Source organism: Phragmites australis, chromosome 9 (genome assembly GCF_958298935.1).
Source record: "Phragmites australis chromosome 9, lpPhrAust1.1, whole genome shotgun sequence".
In the NCBI taxonomy this organism is placed as follows: Eukaryota; Viridiplantae; Streptophyta; class Magnoliopsida; order Poales; family Poaceae; genus Phragmites; species Phragmites australis.
The window spans coordinates 1,821,114-1,837,706 of NC_084929.1; the positions used below are offsets into that span (position 1 = coordinate 1,821,114).

At 40.5% G+C, this 16,593-nt stretch overlaps 1 protein-coding gene across 3 annotated transcripts; it reads left to right on the plus strand.

The window, feature by feature from the left end:
* Positions 1-3: 3 nt before the first annotated feature.
* LOC133928342 (E3 SUMO-protein ligase SIZ1-like) lies at positions 4-13,427 on the plus strand. Of its 3 annotated transcripts, XM_062374637.1 has the most exons (18): positions 4-361; positions 973-1,053; positions 1,338-1,380; positions 1,691-1,769; positions 1,884-2,049; positions 2,186-2,319; positions 3,020-3,088; positions 3,789-3,876; positions 4,386-4,461; positions 4,630-4,703; positions 6,671-6,778; positions 8,560-8,721; positions 9,146-9,250; positions 9,847-9,927; positions 10,010-11,198; positions 11,293-11,347; positions 11,943-12,294; positions 13,161-13,427. In XM_062374637.1, the coding sequence occupies exons 1-17, from the start codon at positions 335-337 to the stop codon at positions 11,968-11,970; spliced, it is 2,565 nt and encodes an 854-aa protein (XP_062230621.1). In that variant the 5' UTR covers positions 4-334; the 3' UTR covers positions 11,971-12,294; positions 13,161-13,427. The 3 variants fall into 3 exon arrangements, with proteins under 3 accessions (XP_062230621.1, XP_062230619.1, XP_062230620.1); XM_062374635.1 differs by lacking the exon at positions 11,293-11,347; XM_062374636.1 differs by lacking the exon at positions 11,293-11,347 and having other exon boundaries at positions 1,887-2,049.
* The last annotated feature ends 3,166 nt before the right edge of the window (positions 13,428-16,593 follow it).

Here is a 16,593-nt window from a genome sequence, read left to right on the forward strand (position 1 = left end):
AGCCCTCCCCCTCCTCCTTTTCTCTCTGCTCGCTCGTCGACGAAACCCACAAGCACGCGCGACGCGACCCAATAGGAGGAGAGAGAAAATCCTCACGCATCGATACAAACCGAGGCGAGAGAGAGAGGCGAGGCGAGGAAGTGGAGGGAAAGTGTCGCCGCCGCCGCCTCCGACAACGCTGCTGCGCGCGGCCGCCGACTCGCCAACCAATTTGGCGCTCCGATCGCCGGATCTCCTCGCCGGCGGCAGCAGCAGCAGCAGCCCGGGGCCCCGATCGGCCCCATGCCCGTGGCCTCTGGGGGTTTTCTCTCGCGGGAGTAGGCGGGTGGCAGCTATGGCCGACCTGGCTTCGACCTGCAAGGTAGACGCCCTCCCGCCCGCCTGCCCACCAATTCCCCCGATCTCCGCCGATTTCGCGCGAATTTCGCGGGGGATTCGGTTTGGTTTGGGGGGTTCCTGCCCCTGCCGCCTCGCTAAGGTTGTTTGTGTGGGCGAGGTTTAGGGATGGATAGGTGTGGAATTGGTACCTCCGAGTCTAGTTTTAGCGTTGTGTTGGCACCAGTAGCAACTTGTGACTTTCTCAGAAGTGTGGAATTGCTTAGCCTGCGCTTTAGCATGTTAGTCACTCGCCCACCTTAGGTCGTGCATTCATGGTTTGGCCCCGGGGTTGGTAGCTATGTGAGTTCTCAGGAGGTGTTCTGTGTCATCCTAGTCTGCGAATTAATTCCTATTGTAATTGGTAGGTTGGATCCTCTCTGTTGCACGATGCACTTAAGCAACGCCTAGCTTGCATAATTGGCGCACAAATGCCACTTTGTTAGATTCAGAAATGGTTCCGGAGTTGATAGTTCTGTTTTAATGTTTGGTCCATGGATCAAACAAAAATTGTGTGCTAGTGTACTACGTGTGAATGTCATGCTGATGAATTACTTGTGTAACTTTAGTCTTGATCCTTTCCCTTGTTTATCACAGGATAAACTTGCATACTTTAGAATAAAGGAACTCAAAGATATCTTAACTCAGCTGGGGTTACCAAAGCAAGGGAAGAAGCAGGTCAGTTTTCTTTCATATTGTTGCTTTTCCTATACTTCGTTTCACCTTCCGGGACGAGTACAATTTTAATTCACGGTGGTATGGATTACAAACCTCCAAGGTGAACTTCCAGTCTACTGATAAATCATTGATGGGATTGTCTGGTGTGTATAACTTGCTTTGGCAGCAACAACGGGATTATAGAAAGCACTTCAATTCAGTATTGCTATTTCAAAATCTCATCTTTGCTGTACTAGCTCATCTTGTGTTTTATGTTATCTGATCCGATTTCTTAATCGTTACAGGATCTTGCTGATAGGGTATTGGCACTGTTATCAGATGATCAAGGTATGCCTATCTTTGTTTTCTATGCCTCCCTTATTTGTGCCTTGAACCACTGCATTTTTTGCTGTGCAATATGGAATACCCTTATTTTTCAGTTGTCCTCAAGCCAATAGGTTTTGTATGCGCTATGTGCCATTGTAGTTCTGTATGGATCCTTTTTATTTTTGTTCTTGAACTGTTAGTTGATAAAAAGATCTTCTTTTATTTTACTGGACCATTGGCTAGTTTGCATTTTCTTCTACGTTTTAGTTTCTTCTTCAAAGTTTGTTCGTTCGATGAAATCCAGTTCCTCAGCACTATTTGCTTGTTGCAGGTCAACGCCATCATGGATGGGGCAGGAAAAATGCTTTAACAAGGGAGGTGGTGGCAAAAGTCGTTGATGACACATACAGGTTAAATTCCATGTTTTGTCAAATTGTCTGCACAAGAAAATAGACAATACACTTGACTACTTGAGATGAAATTATTGACATACTATCTTTTGATGTTTCGATGCTTTTCATTAGCAGGAAAATGCAAATTCAATGTTCTCCTGATCTAGCCTCTAGGAGCCACAGCGGATCAGATTTCAATCATTTCAGGCCCAAAGAGAAAGCCAGTGACTTTTACCATGCAGAGACTAAGGTTCGCTGCCTTTGCAGTAGCACAATGCCAAATGACACTATGATCAAGGTAGGGTAGCCTTTTCTATTTTTTGCTTTCATTTGAAAGGCACATAGGGCATGGAACAATTCCTCTACATGTCTGAACGACAACCCGTTTCTCTCGTTGATCTTTTATCTTTCTTCTTGTTTTCTCTTTTCTGCAGTGTGAAGATGATAAATGCCAAGTGTGGCAGCATATGAGCTGTGTGCTCATTCCAGATAAGCCCACGGAGGGTGTTGGCGCTGACGTTCCACTCCATTTTTATTGTGAATTGTGCCGACTGAACCGGGCAGACCCGTATGTCCTGCTATAACCTGTTTGATTTGCTTTGTTTCCCTTTTATTTTTTCAAGAGCACCAGTTGGGATGTCCTGCTATCATTAAATGTAGTGAATCAACTTCACTTTACTGCCTGATTGACGTTTGTTCTTAGTTTGATTTGTTTTTATGTTTTTACTCGGATAAATGATATCAAACTTGTCAATTAATTTCACTGGAGTTTGTAAGTGACATTGTTGATTGTCTTTGTCTGAGTTTATAGTGTGCCTACTAAGCACTGTCTTCTATTTGTTTGGCTTGAACACACTAATGCTTTATTTCCTGTTGCAATTAGTATGGCATGCAATTGAAATTGCCTATTTCTATAAGACTAAAACAGCCAATCTGTCTAGATGTTTGTTCCATTAAACTTACTATGCTTTTCCATGCTGAGTTGCTATATACAAGTACATATCTGGTGAATTTACTACAAATATTTAGAATCTCTAATAGATTATGCTAAAGCGGCAGGAAAATTTGTAAATCTACTTAGGTGCTCTGAACGGAATAACACCACTTTGCTTGCGTAGGATGCTATGTCTACATATAAAATATTATATACGTTGAAGGATTTAATTAGTCTTCTTAGTTGATTCACTTCCCTGATTTCCTCGTTCCTGTGCAGACTGGGAACTGCAATTCTTGTTCTCATTGTTTAATTCCACAAATTGAATTCACAGGTTTTGGGTGACTACAGGAAATCCGTTACTCCCTGTGAAATTCATGTCGTCTGGTGTTGGAAATGATGGGTGGGTATATAATGAAACTCGTATTGGTGGCCACATTTTAACTGATAATTACTTTGTCTTACCTAATGTGCACTTTGCCTTTTCTTTTCTTTTTTCTTTTAAATGTCAATACAAGTACTTTTATGTCTTGTCATAGTTGAGGAAGATTCATGCTATGTTGCTGTCAAGAGTTTTTTTTTCTGCTTATGGATGTCTTTTATGCTGTTGCTGTCCTGCTATACATGAATACATGCATGCTATCCAATCATTTGGGGGGTTACTTCAGTTCATGACCTTTGGTTGGTTATTAAATTCCATTATTCGACTTGATAATGCTCCCAGTTTTTCTTGTTAGTTTTTAATACAAGTGTAAAATGGTTGCCTTTTAATATGAATATATATAATGGTTATCACTAGTGCTCATCAGCACATATATAACCAAAATTTTTCGCATAGATGTCAGAATTAATTTTCCTCATATTTCGAAATACAATATCAAATATCTGTTTTACTATGCTAATGCGGCATCCAACATATGGTATGTGGGGTATATTTTTGTGATAAGGTGGTCCATAGCTATATAGCCTTGTGTTTTGGCACATCTATTAGATGATAACATGCTATTTGAGTAGACTTAACTATTCTGCTATTTAATTTATGTTATCTGGATTGATGTTATTGTGTTACTTTGATGACAAATGTGTCCTTCATATCTCTCTAGAACAAGTGTACCTCAAAGCGTGGAGAAAAGCTTCCAACTTTCTCGGGCAGATAGAGAAACAGTTCAGAGACAAGAATATGATCTCCAGGTTTGCTCTCTCCTGTGCAAAGCTAAGTTTCACGTGCCTAAATCCTGATTAAATCTCGCGCATGGTAATTTGATATATGGCATTATACTGTTTTACCATAAACCTTGAGGGCTTGGGGCACTAAGGAAGAAAATGTGGGTATATGTGAGATGAGGTCACTATCTGTGAACTCTCATCGTATTAACCCTTTTAATACAGCATATGACTTAACGTTTGTGCCATTGTTCAATGCACAATGCTGAGGCAAACAACTATGGATGAACTATGATTTTCTGTAATGTGGATTATCATTGATTTCTCATGTTTACTGCCAAACAGAGCTATCTATTTTGCATCATTGCAAATTGTGTGTACCGTATAGACTTGAGCCATTCTCTCAAGTGTCTTGATTTTGTGGATTAGGCCTTTAATCATGTGTCCTATGCAATAAAGGAAAACATTTTAACACATTGACAGGTTCTGTTGCGCTGTCTTGTTAACTAGAGAATGTTTTGTGGTCTTGTGGACAGGTTTGGTGCATTCTTATAAATGACAAAGTCCAGTTCAGGATGCAATGGCCTCAGTATGCAGAATTGCAAGTGAATGGTAATGTTGACAATTTTTCTTGTATAAGATGGATTTATTGAAATGTATTCAGACTCGAATCTTGGCTTATATGTTGTACAGCTATAGCTGAGCCATGCAGGTTATATTTTCCATTGATATTTCGTGAAACTAAGGGATTATCAGTGATATTTAGTTCCACTTGTTCAGGTTATCCTGTACGAGTAGTGACCAGACCTGGTTCTCAGTTACTAGGGATAAATGGACGGGATGATGGGCCACTGGTGAGTTAATTCTTACTTTGTCCCACTGGTAGGATCTAGATGCTGGTTGGATGGAGATTTGATACTAGTCCTTGATATCTTTTGGGGGGTATTTTTTTAACCAGCGTTTCCAATGTCCTCTAACTGACAGGGCCTATTCTGTTGGGTTGACTTGCAATTTTAAAATGGACTCCCATTAGGACACAATATAAACTTGTTTTTGATCTTTCTCAAGTATGGTTTGCGTTAACCTTCTGATTTTTGCCCTTCGAGGTTTCATATGGTTTCACAGAGCCTTCTATGTTACTGTATAATACACTTAATGAGTTTTGTTTGAAGCATATTGGCAAATTGTGGACATGTGGGACAGTCTTCTAGAGAAACTTATCTGCATGTGTTTTGGCACGATATATAAGATTTCACTTGTCAGTAGTTTTCTTGTGCTTTCCTGAAGCCAGGAGTTACAGGAAGTAAAAAATTGCCTCTGCTTTTCTTTTTTGGAAAAATAATGCATGTTCTTGAGTCATAATGTAGACTCGTAGAGTTAGTGTTGTGGGAGCTTGAAAATTCTGAAATGAAGTTAGTACTAATGGGAGCGTGAAATGGAATGCAGTGCGGGAATGAGACTGGGACAGATGGGCAAAAATAGCCTACTTATGAAGCCCAGAATAATTTGTTAGGGAACGTTGGGGGTTGGGTTTCATCTCTTGTTGTTTGCTCTTGATGGGTTTCATCTTTAGCCTACCCCATCATGCTCAGGACTCGAGGCTTTGTTGTTGTTGTAACCTCGTGGGTTGAGGTGACTTGGGTCAGATGCACACATTTGGGCCAAACCATCTCTAGATATCAATGGAAGAAGTTAAAGACATAGTAGCCTCTTCTGTCTCCCGCTGACAGCAACCACACATGTTGCCAGCTCGGATCGTTGTTTGCGCACATTGCTTGTCAGCCATATGGTTCTTAACTAGTAAAGGGCATGGTTTGCTTCTACATCAGGCTGGTTGTGGGCGATATCATGTCATTCAGAAATAATCTGCTGCATGTGCCAGTACGGTCCATGGCCCAAATTTACTGTATTTTTTGTTTGGCAGCAAGCGTCTTGCTTTGAATTGGCTGGCTTGACAAGTTTATAATTGATCATGCTACCCTGCACCATAGGAGTAATGGGATTGTAACGCCAAAGAATAACATTTGAAAAAACGAAATTACATAAAACATATTGAGATAAAATAAACAATTTGCATACAGAATTAGATGCAAAATCAACAATATCATGTTCCACACAAGAACTTAACATCATTTTGATGGCATTATAATAAGATCATTTTCGCCAAAGACTTAGGTAGTGTTTGGTTGGTGGGATGTCCCTGGATGGGATGATCCCATCCTATTTTTTCAGGCGTTTGGTTGGAGGATGAGGGGGATAGGATGGCTCCCATAGGAGAATATTCCTTTAGATGCTAGATGAGGGGATCCCAGAAAATTTCCCGGACGCAGCCGCCCTACTCGGGACGTGAGGATGATAGGGGACCCAAGGTCCTAAAATGGGCTCGTTCCATCCCTCCCACCAAACAAGCATTTTGAATCATCCCATCCTTACTACATGGAATAGCCACTGTTAGATTTTGTCAAGAAGCTGCTAGCGCTACCTTGTCCTCCAACCAAACACTACCTTAATTAGCATGTAGGTGTTGATGTGACACAGGTCCATGATGCAATAGCCACTGTTAGATTTTGTCAAGAAGCTGCTAGCGCTGATATAAAACAGGCGATAAGGCAAATCCAGCGTCAAGTTAGCACTCTTTTATCTGTATCTGACATGTAGAGATAGGCAGAAACTGGGTGCACAGTTTTGGTGGATGAGGCAAAGTTTTACTTTCATAGTTTATATAATAATTTGACCGCAACATTGTATTACTAAGAAATTCTTCTCCTAAGTTCTCTTTTTGGCTTGAATTTGTCATTCTCATGTGTTTCCTCACTTGCAGGTAACCACTTGCAGTAGAGAAGGAGTCAATAAAATTAGTTTATCAAGAGTTGATGCTCGGGCATTTTGCTTTGGGGTCCGAATTGTTAGGAGGAGGACTGTTGCTCAGGTTTTGTTCATTCGACTTGTTACTTATCATGCCGTTGAAATGATTTATAGAAGGTGCTGTTTTCAGGTTTACTTTTCTCAGTTGTCAGTGTTAATTTGATCAAACTATAACATCCTTTTGAGGTGTGTTTATTCTGCATATTAAGGATGATTTCCTTCCTATTGTCAACTTTTCCCCTATACATACCGTTGGGTTGGATCTTAGCTGTGCTTGTTGATTACTGAGCCTCTGTTTGGCATTGTGGTGTCTTTTGAAAAGCACCCTTTTCCTATTTGTGTATTTAAATATTAGTTAAAAACATATACTGAAGCCATATCGGCAACAGTCATCCTAGAGTCAGTACATATTCCCAGTAACTCACTAGATTCTACAATGCAGCACCACAACCATAAAGTGGCCTTGAGAACCATGGGCATATATCTTCTGGTGAAAATGGACAACATATTGCAAATTCGTAAAATGAGGTCTATTATTTAAAAAAAAATCTCCAAAAATTACCCGAGATGGTGAAGGGCATATTCCATGTTAATGCAAAATTTCACTAGTAAACTCAATTGTGTCCAGGAGAAACAAAAAAGAGAGCAGTACTTAGTGAACACTGCACATTCACCTTCTTTTCATATATAGCTCTAATGAAGTTGAGTTTGCTCTTGAAATTTTGTGGAGAGATATTACATGTCCATCCTATCTTTAGTATTTTTTGGAGAACTTCTAGACCCCATTTTCGCACAATTGCAATAGTTAGCCTGTTTTCACCGGATGTGCACCAGAACCACACTTAGAATTTGTAGTGTGCCTCAAGAATGAAGTTAGCAAGTTCTGTCATTCACCACAAGGCTGAACCATATTACAAGAACCACATCAATAGATCTTAAATAGCTAAATGTATTAATTATGGTTTTGAACTCAGTTTCTTTGCACTGCTACCGTATTTTGTTATGCTTACTGTTTCATTGCTTTCTCAAGTCTCTAAATGGTCTGTCTATAGGTATGCCAGTATCATCCCCATCAGCCAATTCTGGTATGGTGGTATACTACTGGTACTTAGTAGCTGCTATATGTTTGTCAAACGGTTCAAAATTTTCACTCTTTGTTTAACAAGGGTGTGAGTATATCACCAGTTATGGAACATATGGTTTGTTGATAAACCATATAAATTGTTGTTTCTGGTTACATGCGGAATTGTATGTTAGCTACTACTCAAGAACCATTTTTTGCATTTTGGTATATTTCAGCACCTTATGCTTCCCATTTGAACTCTGATATATGTCTCAATACTGCTATGCAAACTGAACATAAGTACACAATTACTGCTTTGATGTGTTGATATTTTTGAGAAATTTGAAAACTATTGTTTTATATGCAGTGCCTATGTATTGTCAACGTATTCGCTTGTTTCATGTTAATTAGATCTGAAGTTCCAAACTTATCAGCAATGGTAATGAAGTGTTATGACAAGTTCACCTTGTATGAATGAAAGTTTCATATCAGCAACAGGATTAATAATTCTAGTTGAAGCTCATGCCAACATGTTAATTTTCTTGTTGTTTTTCAAAACTAATATAATTATCTCCTGGAGGGGAAAGTATATATATTGAACGAGAAGGAATGGTTAGATCGTAAATACTTTGTATTTTTTTGGGGAAAATACTCTGTTTTTTTAGGGAAAATACTTTCTGTATTTTGTGTGACTAGTTTCATTTCACTGCAAGATCAAGTACATTTATTCACCTAGATAAACTCCTTTGTTTTTCCCCATTGACACTATTATTGATGTACAGGTATTAAACTTGATCCCAAAGGAAAGTGAAGGGGAGTCTTTCGAGGATGCACTTGCTCGTGTTCGGCGCCGTCTTAGAGGTGGAGGTGCTACAGATAATGCTGATAGTGACAGTGATTTGGAAGTGGTTACTGAATCCGTTACAATCAACCTTCGCTGCCCAGTGAGTTTTCTTCTGCACATAACCAATTTATGATGAGGTCCCTTTTTTTGGGAAAAAAGTGTTATCACTTCACTGACTGCTGTCACCTTCCAAATCAGCCATACTTTATTAGGTGGTTGTTGTTATGATGACTAGCTTGATCATGTATTTGTAGTACTGTATACTGTTAGTAGTAGCATACCAGCCATACTTTATCAGGTGGTTGTTCTGTGCTCGGCTAGTCGAGTAGTATTAGGACAGAGTTTCTAACGTCTATGTATTATTCAGAAGCTAAAATAAGCATAGTGGTAGGTGTTCTCCTTTGTCAATATATATGGTGGGCTGTAACTGGCATGTTGAGCTAAAGTCTCTCTATGATTCCTGTTATTGGTGTGATATGTAGTATTGGGATTGAATCTTACTTTTTCTCTAATATATTTTTCAGAACAGTGGATCCAGAATGAGGATTGCTGGAAGGTTCAAGCCTTGTGTTCATATGGGTTGTTTTGATCTTGAAACTTTTGTGGAATTGAATCAACGCTCCCGCAAGGTCAGAATTTGTGCCCGCAGAAGCACATTCAAATGTGTATGTGCATTAGGCATGTTTGAATGTCTGTCCATGCTGGGCTTTGGTCCAGGCCTAATTTCTGCGTGCACAATAGAGCCTGGACTGGTCTGATACACTTAGGCACAAAACCCAAAACGTTAATATATTCATATACTTTTGTTAGAAAATTTTATTTTGTATTATTTTCTAATAGAAAATACAGTGGATATAAAAATTGTTCTATTAATAATTTCCCTGCCAGGTTAGGCCATGCTTGAGATCGAAGGCTGCAAAATTAAAGCCCGATCCTGTCCTGACCCTGACCTAGGCTAGCCAATCTAGGGCTCATGAACCTAATGTGCATGAAGGAAGATGGAGGGATTCTTTTGCTCCTGTCAATTTTGTGCAAGGGAGGAGGGACATCCTTCCCATATAATGGCCTTTTATATTCTGCTACTTTTGATGATTAAAGATAGTGTGTTTTTCTTTCCAAGTTCTTCCATTTGAAGAGATGTCCTGCAACTCACCTTTTTTACATGCTCATGGTTTCATATTTTGTATGTAACTTCTCTTATTGGTCTGTTCGTACTTTTGTACAGTGGCAATGTCCAATATGTTTAAAGAATTACTCTCTCGAGAACTTGATGATCGATCCTTACTTCAATCGGATCACTTCTTTGGTAGGTCTTCTTCGCACATTTGTATACGTCTTTTGTTAGATTTTATTGGTTTTATTGATTCCTTTTTTTATTTTGGATATAGTTGCGCAGTTGCAGTGAAGATGTTAATGAGCTTGATGTTAAACCAGACGGGTCATGGCGTGTGAAGGGTGATGCTGCAACTAGAGAACTATCTCAGTGGCATATGCCTGATGGTACGCTTTGTGACTTAAAGGAAGATACAAAACCTGCTGTGGAAAATGTAAATGAATTCAAGAGAGAGGGTACGTCTGATGGACAGAAATGTTTAAAGCTCGGAATAAAAAAAAATCCGAATGGAACATGGAAAGTTAGTAGTAAAGCTGATGATAAGAAACTTTCTGTGGTTGAAAATCACATCCAGACCAATGCTGGGTTCCAAGCACCAAACATTGTGCCTATGAGTAGTAGCCCCACTGGGAGTTACAGAGATGGTGAAGACGCAAGTGTGAACCAAGAGGGTGGTATGCAATTTGATTCATCACTGAACCAAGAGTTTGACAGTTTAGCACGTGACTTTGGTCAAACATACAATACAGAGGATAGACCTCAGCAACAACACAATGTTGCAGATGTCATTGTTCTTAGTGATTCTGATGACGAGAATGATGCGATGGTTTGCCCGCCATCTGTCTATGACAATAGTGGTGCAAATGGTAATAGTTTTCCTTTCGCCACCAATGGTCCCGGATATCCTGAAAGATACCCGGAGGATGCTGGTGTTGGCACGAGTGGTCTTGATTTTTTAAGCAGCAATACTGCCGATTTTGACATAAATAACTGGCAGATGCATTCTTATCCGCAACAGGAGCAAGGTTTCCAGTTTGTTGGGGCTGATACTGATGTTGCCGATCCTTTTGTTGGTTCAAATAACTCCTTTAATATTGCACCAGAAGACTATTCTCTTGATTGTAATATTATTGGCATAGAGGAGCCCTCAGTAGCTCACGATCTTTCAATTTGCCGGAATAGCAATGCAATACATGGAAGCTTGGTTGATAACCCATTGGCTTTAGTTGGCGATGATCCTTCTTTACAAATTTTTCTTCCAAGTCAACCTTCTGCCATTCCCCTTCAGGAAGAACTGAGCGAGCGTGCGAATGCACCAAATGGGGTCCACTCTGATGATTGGATATCTCTTACCCTTGCAGCAGGTGGAGGTGGTAATGAAGAGTCTACAAGAGTTGATGGTCCAAAATCACAGCCTAAAGTTCCATCAAAAGAGGCAGGGGTTGAACCTTTGATTGATGCTGGTCTGGCTCCCTTTTATGAATTTATTTCTTTCCTTTTGTGATTGTTTTATTCCTAAAGATAATGGTTTGCTACAATTGCTTTTCTTTTTGGTAGCCCTTCACCCAGTTTCAGGATCACAACGGTCAACTTTTGAAGGCAGACATCTTAGGTCATATTTTTTTTTTCCATAGAAGAAGATTTTAAAGTCTGATATTTTAAAAACAAATCCCCATAAACTGTATATCCATTTCCTAGCCACGAAAATGCCTGGACAATAATTTTATTAACTTTTAGAATTCAACTTGGATTACCTTTGGGTATTAGCTGCCGTTGATTCTACACTTTATGCTGAGTGGCCCCGCTTATTCCCCTGTACTCGACATGATCTGTAGTGGCACACTGATGAATGTAAGGAGTGAACTGAATTAAGATATTTCTTATATAACCAAATTTCTCTAGGATTTCCATTTGTGACCAACTTGTCTTGGTTTCTCTTCTAGGCTTGTAATATATGTCAGCTTTGCTGTTTGCTATGCTTGCTTGTAAAAAAAGGTTTAATGATTCATTTATGGATTAGAATAAGATCTAGCTTCTATGTAAATCCTTATTTATTAAACCAAATTTGTAGTATGAACTGCATCTTGAGATTTAACCTTCTAGCTTATTGCTATGTGTACCATATATACACATAGTTATCAGCAAACTATTATTGTGACTGGTTTATTGGTTGATGTTATTCTCATCATTTTTTTTTTCAATTGCAGCTTCTGCTCTTCCAAGCACAAACAATGACAGATTCAGCGGAGCTAATTTAAATCTAAGAAGGATTGAAAATATATTTTCTCATCCTCGGCAACCGCGGTCTGTTAGGCCTCGCCTGTGTTTATCAATAGATACTGATTCGGAGTAGTTCGTCACATTGGGATAGCTGAGTTTGCGATTAATTTGGCAAGGTTGGTTTCCAGAATCTTGATTTTTCCTGTGGAGGGTTATCAGGTTGTTCTGGTTGATACATCGATAAACACCAGCGTGGATGCTTTGTTGCCTCAACCTGGTGAACAAACTTTCAAGTGTTCTATACAATCCAAGTGGGATCTGCATAGAGTTCATCTGTTGGTAAGGATAGATGATCAATTGTCTCTTTAATTAAACTATCTTGCAGTTTGTGATTCAAGTGGTTGACAGGTAATTGAACATGTTGTTTGACATAGCATTAGAGATGACCTACGAAATTACATGATCTAGGATCTGGCCACGAAGTTAAAAGAAAAAACTGGAGAGCAGAATAGGATAAATAGAAACAAATAAGTGCTTCTACGCATAAGTCCTTTTTTGAGGTTGTTTATGAATGGGTTTGTCTCTGAACTCCCATAAGATAACCTTGCCGCTGATCTTGTAATTTTTCAAAACGAGCCCATCTTTGGTTAAGTAAATACAGAAGTCATTGCTGGCAATTCATTATCTTCAGTTGTTCCAATGTAACTACCCTCTTAGGATCGAAGGATAAATGGCAGGAAATAAATAGAAGGGTGTAGTAGGAAATTAATGATTTGTACAATGTATGATATACAAATGAAATCATTTAGAAAGAGATTTTTCTGGGAAGATAGGAGTTGCAATTAGTAGGTGTAGCTTAGGCTGTGTGAGAAATTATGTCTGCCATCTGCACTATTGGTAAAATTGAATACAGTTTTTGTCATCTGCGTCGACTTTTATCTAAGTAGTAGGGTTCTTATGTGAAAATATGTCAGTTTAAAATAAGTTATCTACTTGATAGTTTAGCACGAATTGAACCAAATAAGATTGTCTTGAGTTTTAATGCAATTTTATATTCTTAGAGATCAACAGATGAAGCCATGAGGTGAAATAGCAGAATACTCCATGAAAACTTTTTTTAAAGGAGCATGAGCCTTTTGTTTCATTTATTTATTTACCTGTTTGTTTATTTGTTAGAGATAACACGTATTTTTTCACTGTGTCAGGTTGGTACAGAATGTTTTTAACTGGGAGTCGAGGCTTAATGTGGCTAGTGGAGTGTTTTGTACATTTTTCTGACATTTACTGGGTACAAGGAATAGGGGGGGGGGGGGGCATCACTGGGTGCAAGATAAATACATGTGAATGTTTTTGTGTACCATCATTGTATTTAGGGTTTGGGTACTAATTTAGATGTTTATTACCCTGATATTTGATGGAAAATAAATTATTACTGGAAGTGGCAGTCAATAAACAGAGCCCTTCGGTTTTTACTTGTGCAACTGACCATTCATCTGTGCCTTGCTTTGCGAATTGCAACGCTGTGAGGTGGTGACTATTATACCGCTTGAGCATCCATGGCAGCACATCCAAACCAAAGTCTGTTTAGCCGAGGGTAATCACCTTGTCGTGTCGTGTGTCAAGTGATCATTGCGCGATCTCCGGAATGGTAGAGGGCTTACATTTTGCTCTGCAGATTGAAAAGTTTGTTGGTGCCTCCTGTATTATGCCGATATTCTCTGCTCATTTCTCGCTTCGCTGAACTGTGGCACAATAGTGCGGTATGGTTATCTTTTCATTGGTTGGATACTCTCTGTTTACTTGGGTGCAGTCCAGGCGCGTAGCCTGTGAAATTACAGAGGTTGGTTTTCCACAGCATAGGCGGTCTTCAGAGGATCCTTGGATGCCTGGAGCATCTGCTGCTATCGTGACAGCCCATGTATTTAGTGGGTATATGTGGAATCATGATTTCTCAAGTAGTCGGTTGTGGATTATCAGCTCCGTAAGCTCGTTATGGGATGCTCATGGATTATTATGTGCTTGTAAAGCCCCATTTCGTTCAGAACATGATAGAGCCATGGATTATATTGCTGTAGCAGGATTATATTGTTGGAACAGGCAGTTACTAAGGTCCGATCAGGTAGTATTCTGCTTGCCTACTCCCGAAGGCGTGCATTGCTGCACAAATGTGTAGCAGAATTAGTATCTCTACGCACAAAGCATAGCCTAGACACTGAAAAGGAACCTGTGATTCTCAGAAGGACCTGGTGATTCATCCAGACATTGACAAACATATGCTAGGAATTCTGCACCCGCGAGAGCTTTTGCTAGAAACACAGGGAGATGAGTGAACTGAAGGAACTTAGTGGTATGACGTACCAAAATGCAGCAGAGATATATTCCAATATTCCATTACCATCGGGATTCAACAAAGTTAGAGTTGGATACGGCCGGTGGAAGCCAGACCGACCCCTTTGACCTCCTCTCTCCCATCCTCGCCAACCTGCACCGTCTGGGCCAATGGCCGCCGAACTCTCCCCGACGGTCAGCTTAGATTTCTCCTTGTTGCCATCTTGCGCACCACCGGCGGCAACCCCCCGCCGTCGGAGCACCTCTACCTTTTCGACTGCGACCTCTCTAGAGTCTAGACATCTCGTGCACCTCGACAGCACACAAGGAACACTCCTAGCACGCTGCGTTTGGATCGTTCCTCTTGTCACTGCTGTGCTGTCCCAGAGAAGCTCGCCCGGCTGCGCTGCTTGCATTGTTGCCGCTGGTGCCAACTGGTGGGAATGCTCAGCTAACCGTAATCCTCGGCGACGGATCATCGGTCGGTATGCAATGCAGTGTCAGTGTCAGCGCAAAAGGATCGGAGCTCGCTCCCCCAGCAAGTTCCTACCATTTTTCGTACCAGGGCCACCTTTGTTCGAACCGAACACACCTTTGCTCCGGGACAAGCACACCTTTTTTGAACTTGCTGTGGTCGGTGGTTTGTCTAGGATTTTGAACTAGGGTCTACATACTATATAGTTATTTTTTTTAACTATACATAATTGAATATTAAACAACAATAAGATACAAAGTAAAATTTGTTCATAATAACGATGACATCTAAAATAATAATAGCAGTGAACATATGAGCATATGAATATATGGATGTGCTGTAATATTTTTCTTCATGAGCATCAACTGACTTAATAATAGTCTACTTTAATATAATTAAAAAACATGCAACATCCACCTTGGAAATGTGTATGACAAAATGTGATCTCTGTTAATCAACTAACAAAATTTAACTTGGTGATTTTACCATTAACTCGTCTAGTGCATATGAATTTACCATCAATTCATCACATATTCACATGCATCACATTTTTAGTAGTACTAATTAACATTGAAACAAAATAATATGACATGACAAGGAAAGGAAGTAAGGAACTCATACCGCGGCGTCCTGCTGTGCTCGAGCCAGCGCCTCCGGCCCCAGCCTCCTAAGTCTTTGCTTGCACTGCAGTTGCCATCGGAGCCCTCTTGGATCTGGATCGCACTCACGCCACATCCGCCACCACCACCCCTCGTTCGTCTCGCGCCTGCGCCACCGCCGCCCAGTCTGTCGCCGCCCTCCAGGCTCGAGGCCGCGCCCGCAAACACATCCTGCCTTAGCCTCGCTCGCGTCCTTGTCGCTGTCGGCATCCATCTCACGCACTAGCGCCCAACGGTCAACAGTTATGCTGGGGTCGACTCGACACGCCTCATGGTGACTTGTTTGTGGGCCGATAGCCGTAGCTACTAGCTAGTGAGCCGTGGCGCGTTGCACTTAGGCTATAAATGCGTCAAGCACTCCAGCCATTAATATCATGTAAAGACAGCGTGGGTTTGGGCCATCATACATTGAGAATACTACTTATATAACTGGGCCTGCCCCTGCAGTGGTATATAGTAGATTCTCTACACCACTGCTATATAGTAGTCCTCTACAACACTGCTATACAATGCAAAGGAACTAATGGAACATCGTTTTCTCACGCATGGTATATTGTTCCAAGTTTGCAACAACCTATACTTTCCAATAAATATTATAAAAAATTATTTAAACTGTCTCCAAAAAATATATTTTTGAAAATTTAAAAATAAAAGAAAATTGAATGAAATGTGGCCGGTGAACGTTTCCCGAGGCCTCGTGCAATGGGCTTCCCGTTGCAATCCGCCTGAGTCCCACACTCTCCTCCATGCATGCATGCATGGACTCGAGAAGTTTGACTCCAGACGCATTGGCCTTCCGCCGCGGACGCACAACGCCGTCTCTGAGCCGGTCTATATATATACCTTTGTTTCTAACGCCCCTCCACCCGCCGCAGATCTCCTCTTGTTCTCAGTCTCTGTTTAGTGGGATTGAGAGCGAGGACTCATTCCTTCTTGTTTTGGTAATAAGCATTAAGCAATCCTGTTCCTTTCTTTAAAAGTTCGATCCAGTAGGTTTTGTTCTCAATACATCGAAAACAGATGCCTTTCTTGTTTCGCTCCATTCAGTTTGTTTTGAATACGTGTGCTGCGTGGTGCATCTATCCTTACTAATCTAACCCATATATCCATCCATCCATCCATGATGTGATTAGGTTCTTCTTCATCTCACAAGATCGACAGTAGCTAGTTTAAGCC

Bases quoted from the DNA above. Each gene is read 5' to 3' on its own strand.
- LOC133928342 (XM_062374635.1), top strand. From the start codon at position 335: ATGGCCGACCTGGCTTCGACCTGCAAG. The intron at 2,050-2,185 runs GTAGGGTAGCCT...TCTTTTCTGCAG, and splicing joins CAAATGACACTATGATCAAG to TGTGAAGATGATAAATGCCA. The intron at 4,462-4,629 runs GTAATGTTGACA...CCACTTGTTCAG, and splicing joins TGCAGAATTGCAAGTGAATG to GTTATCCTGTACGAGTAGTG.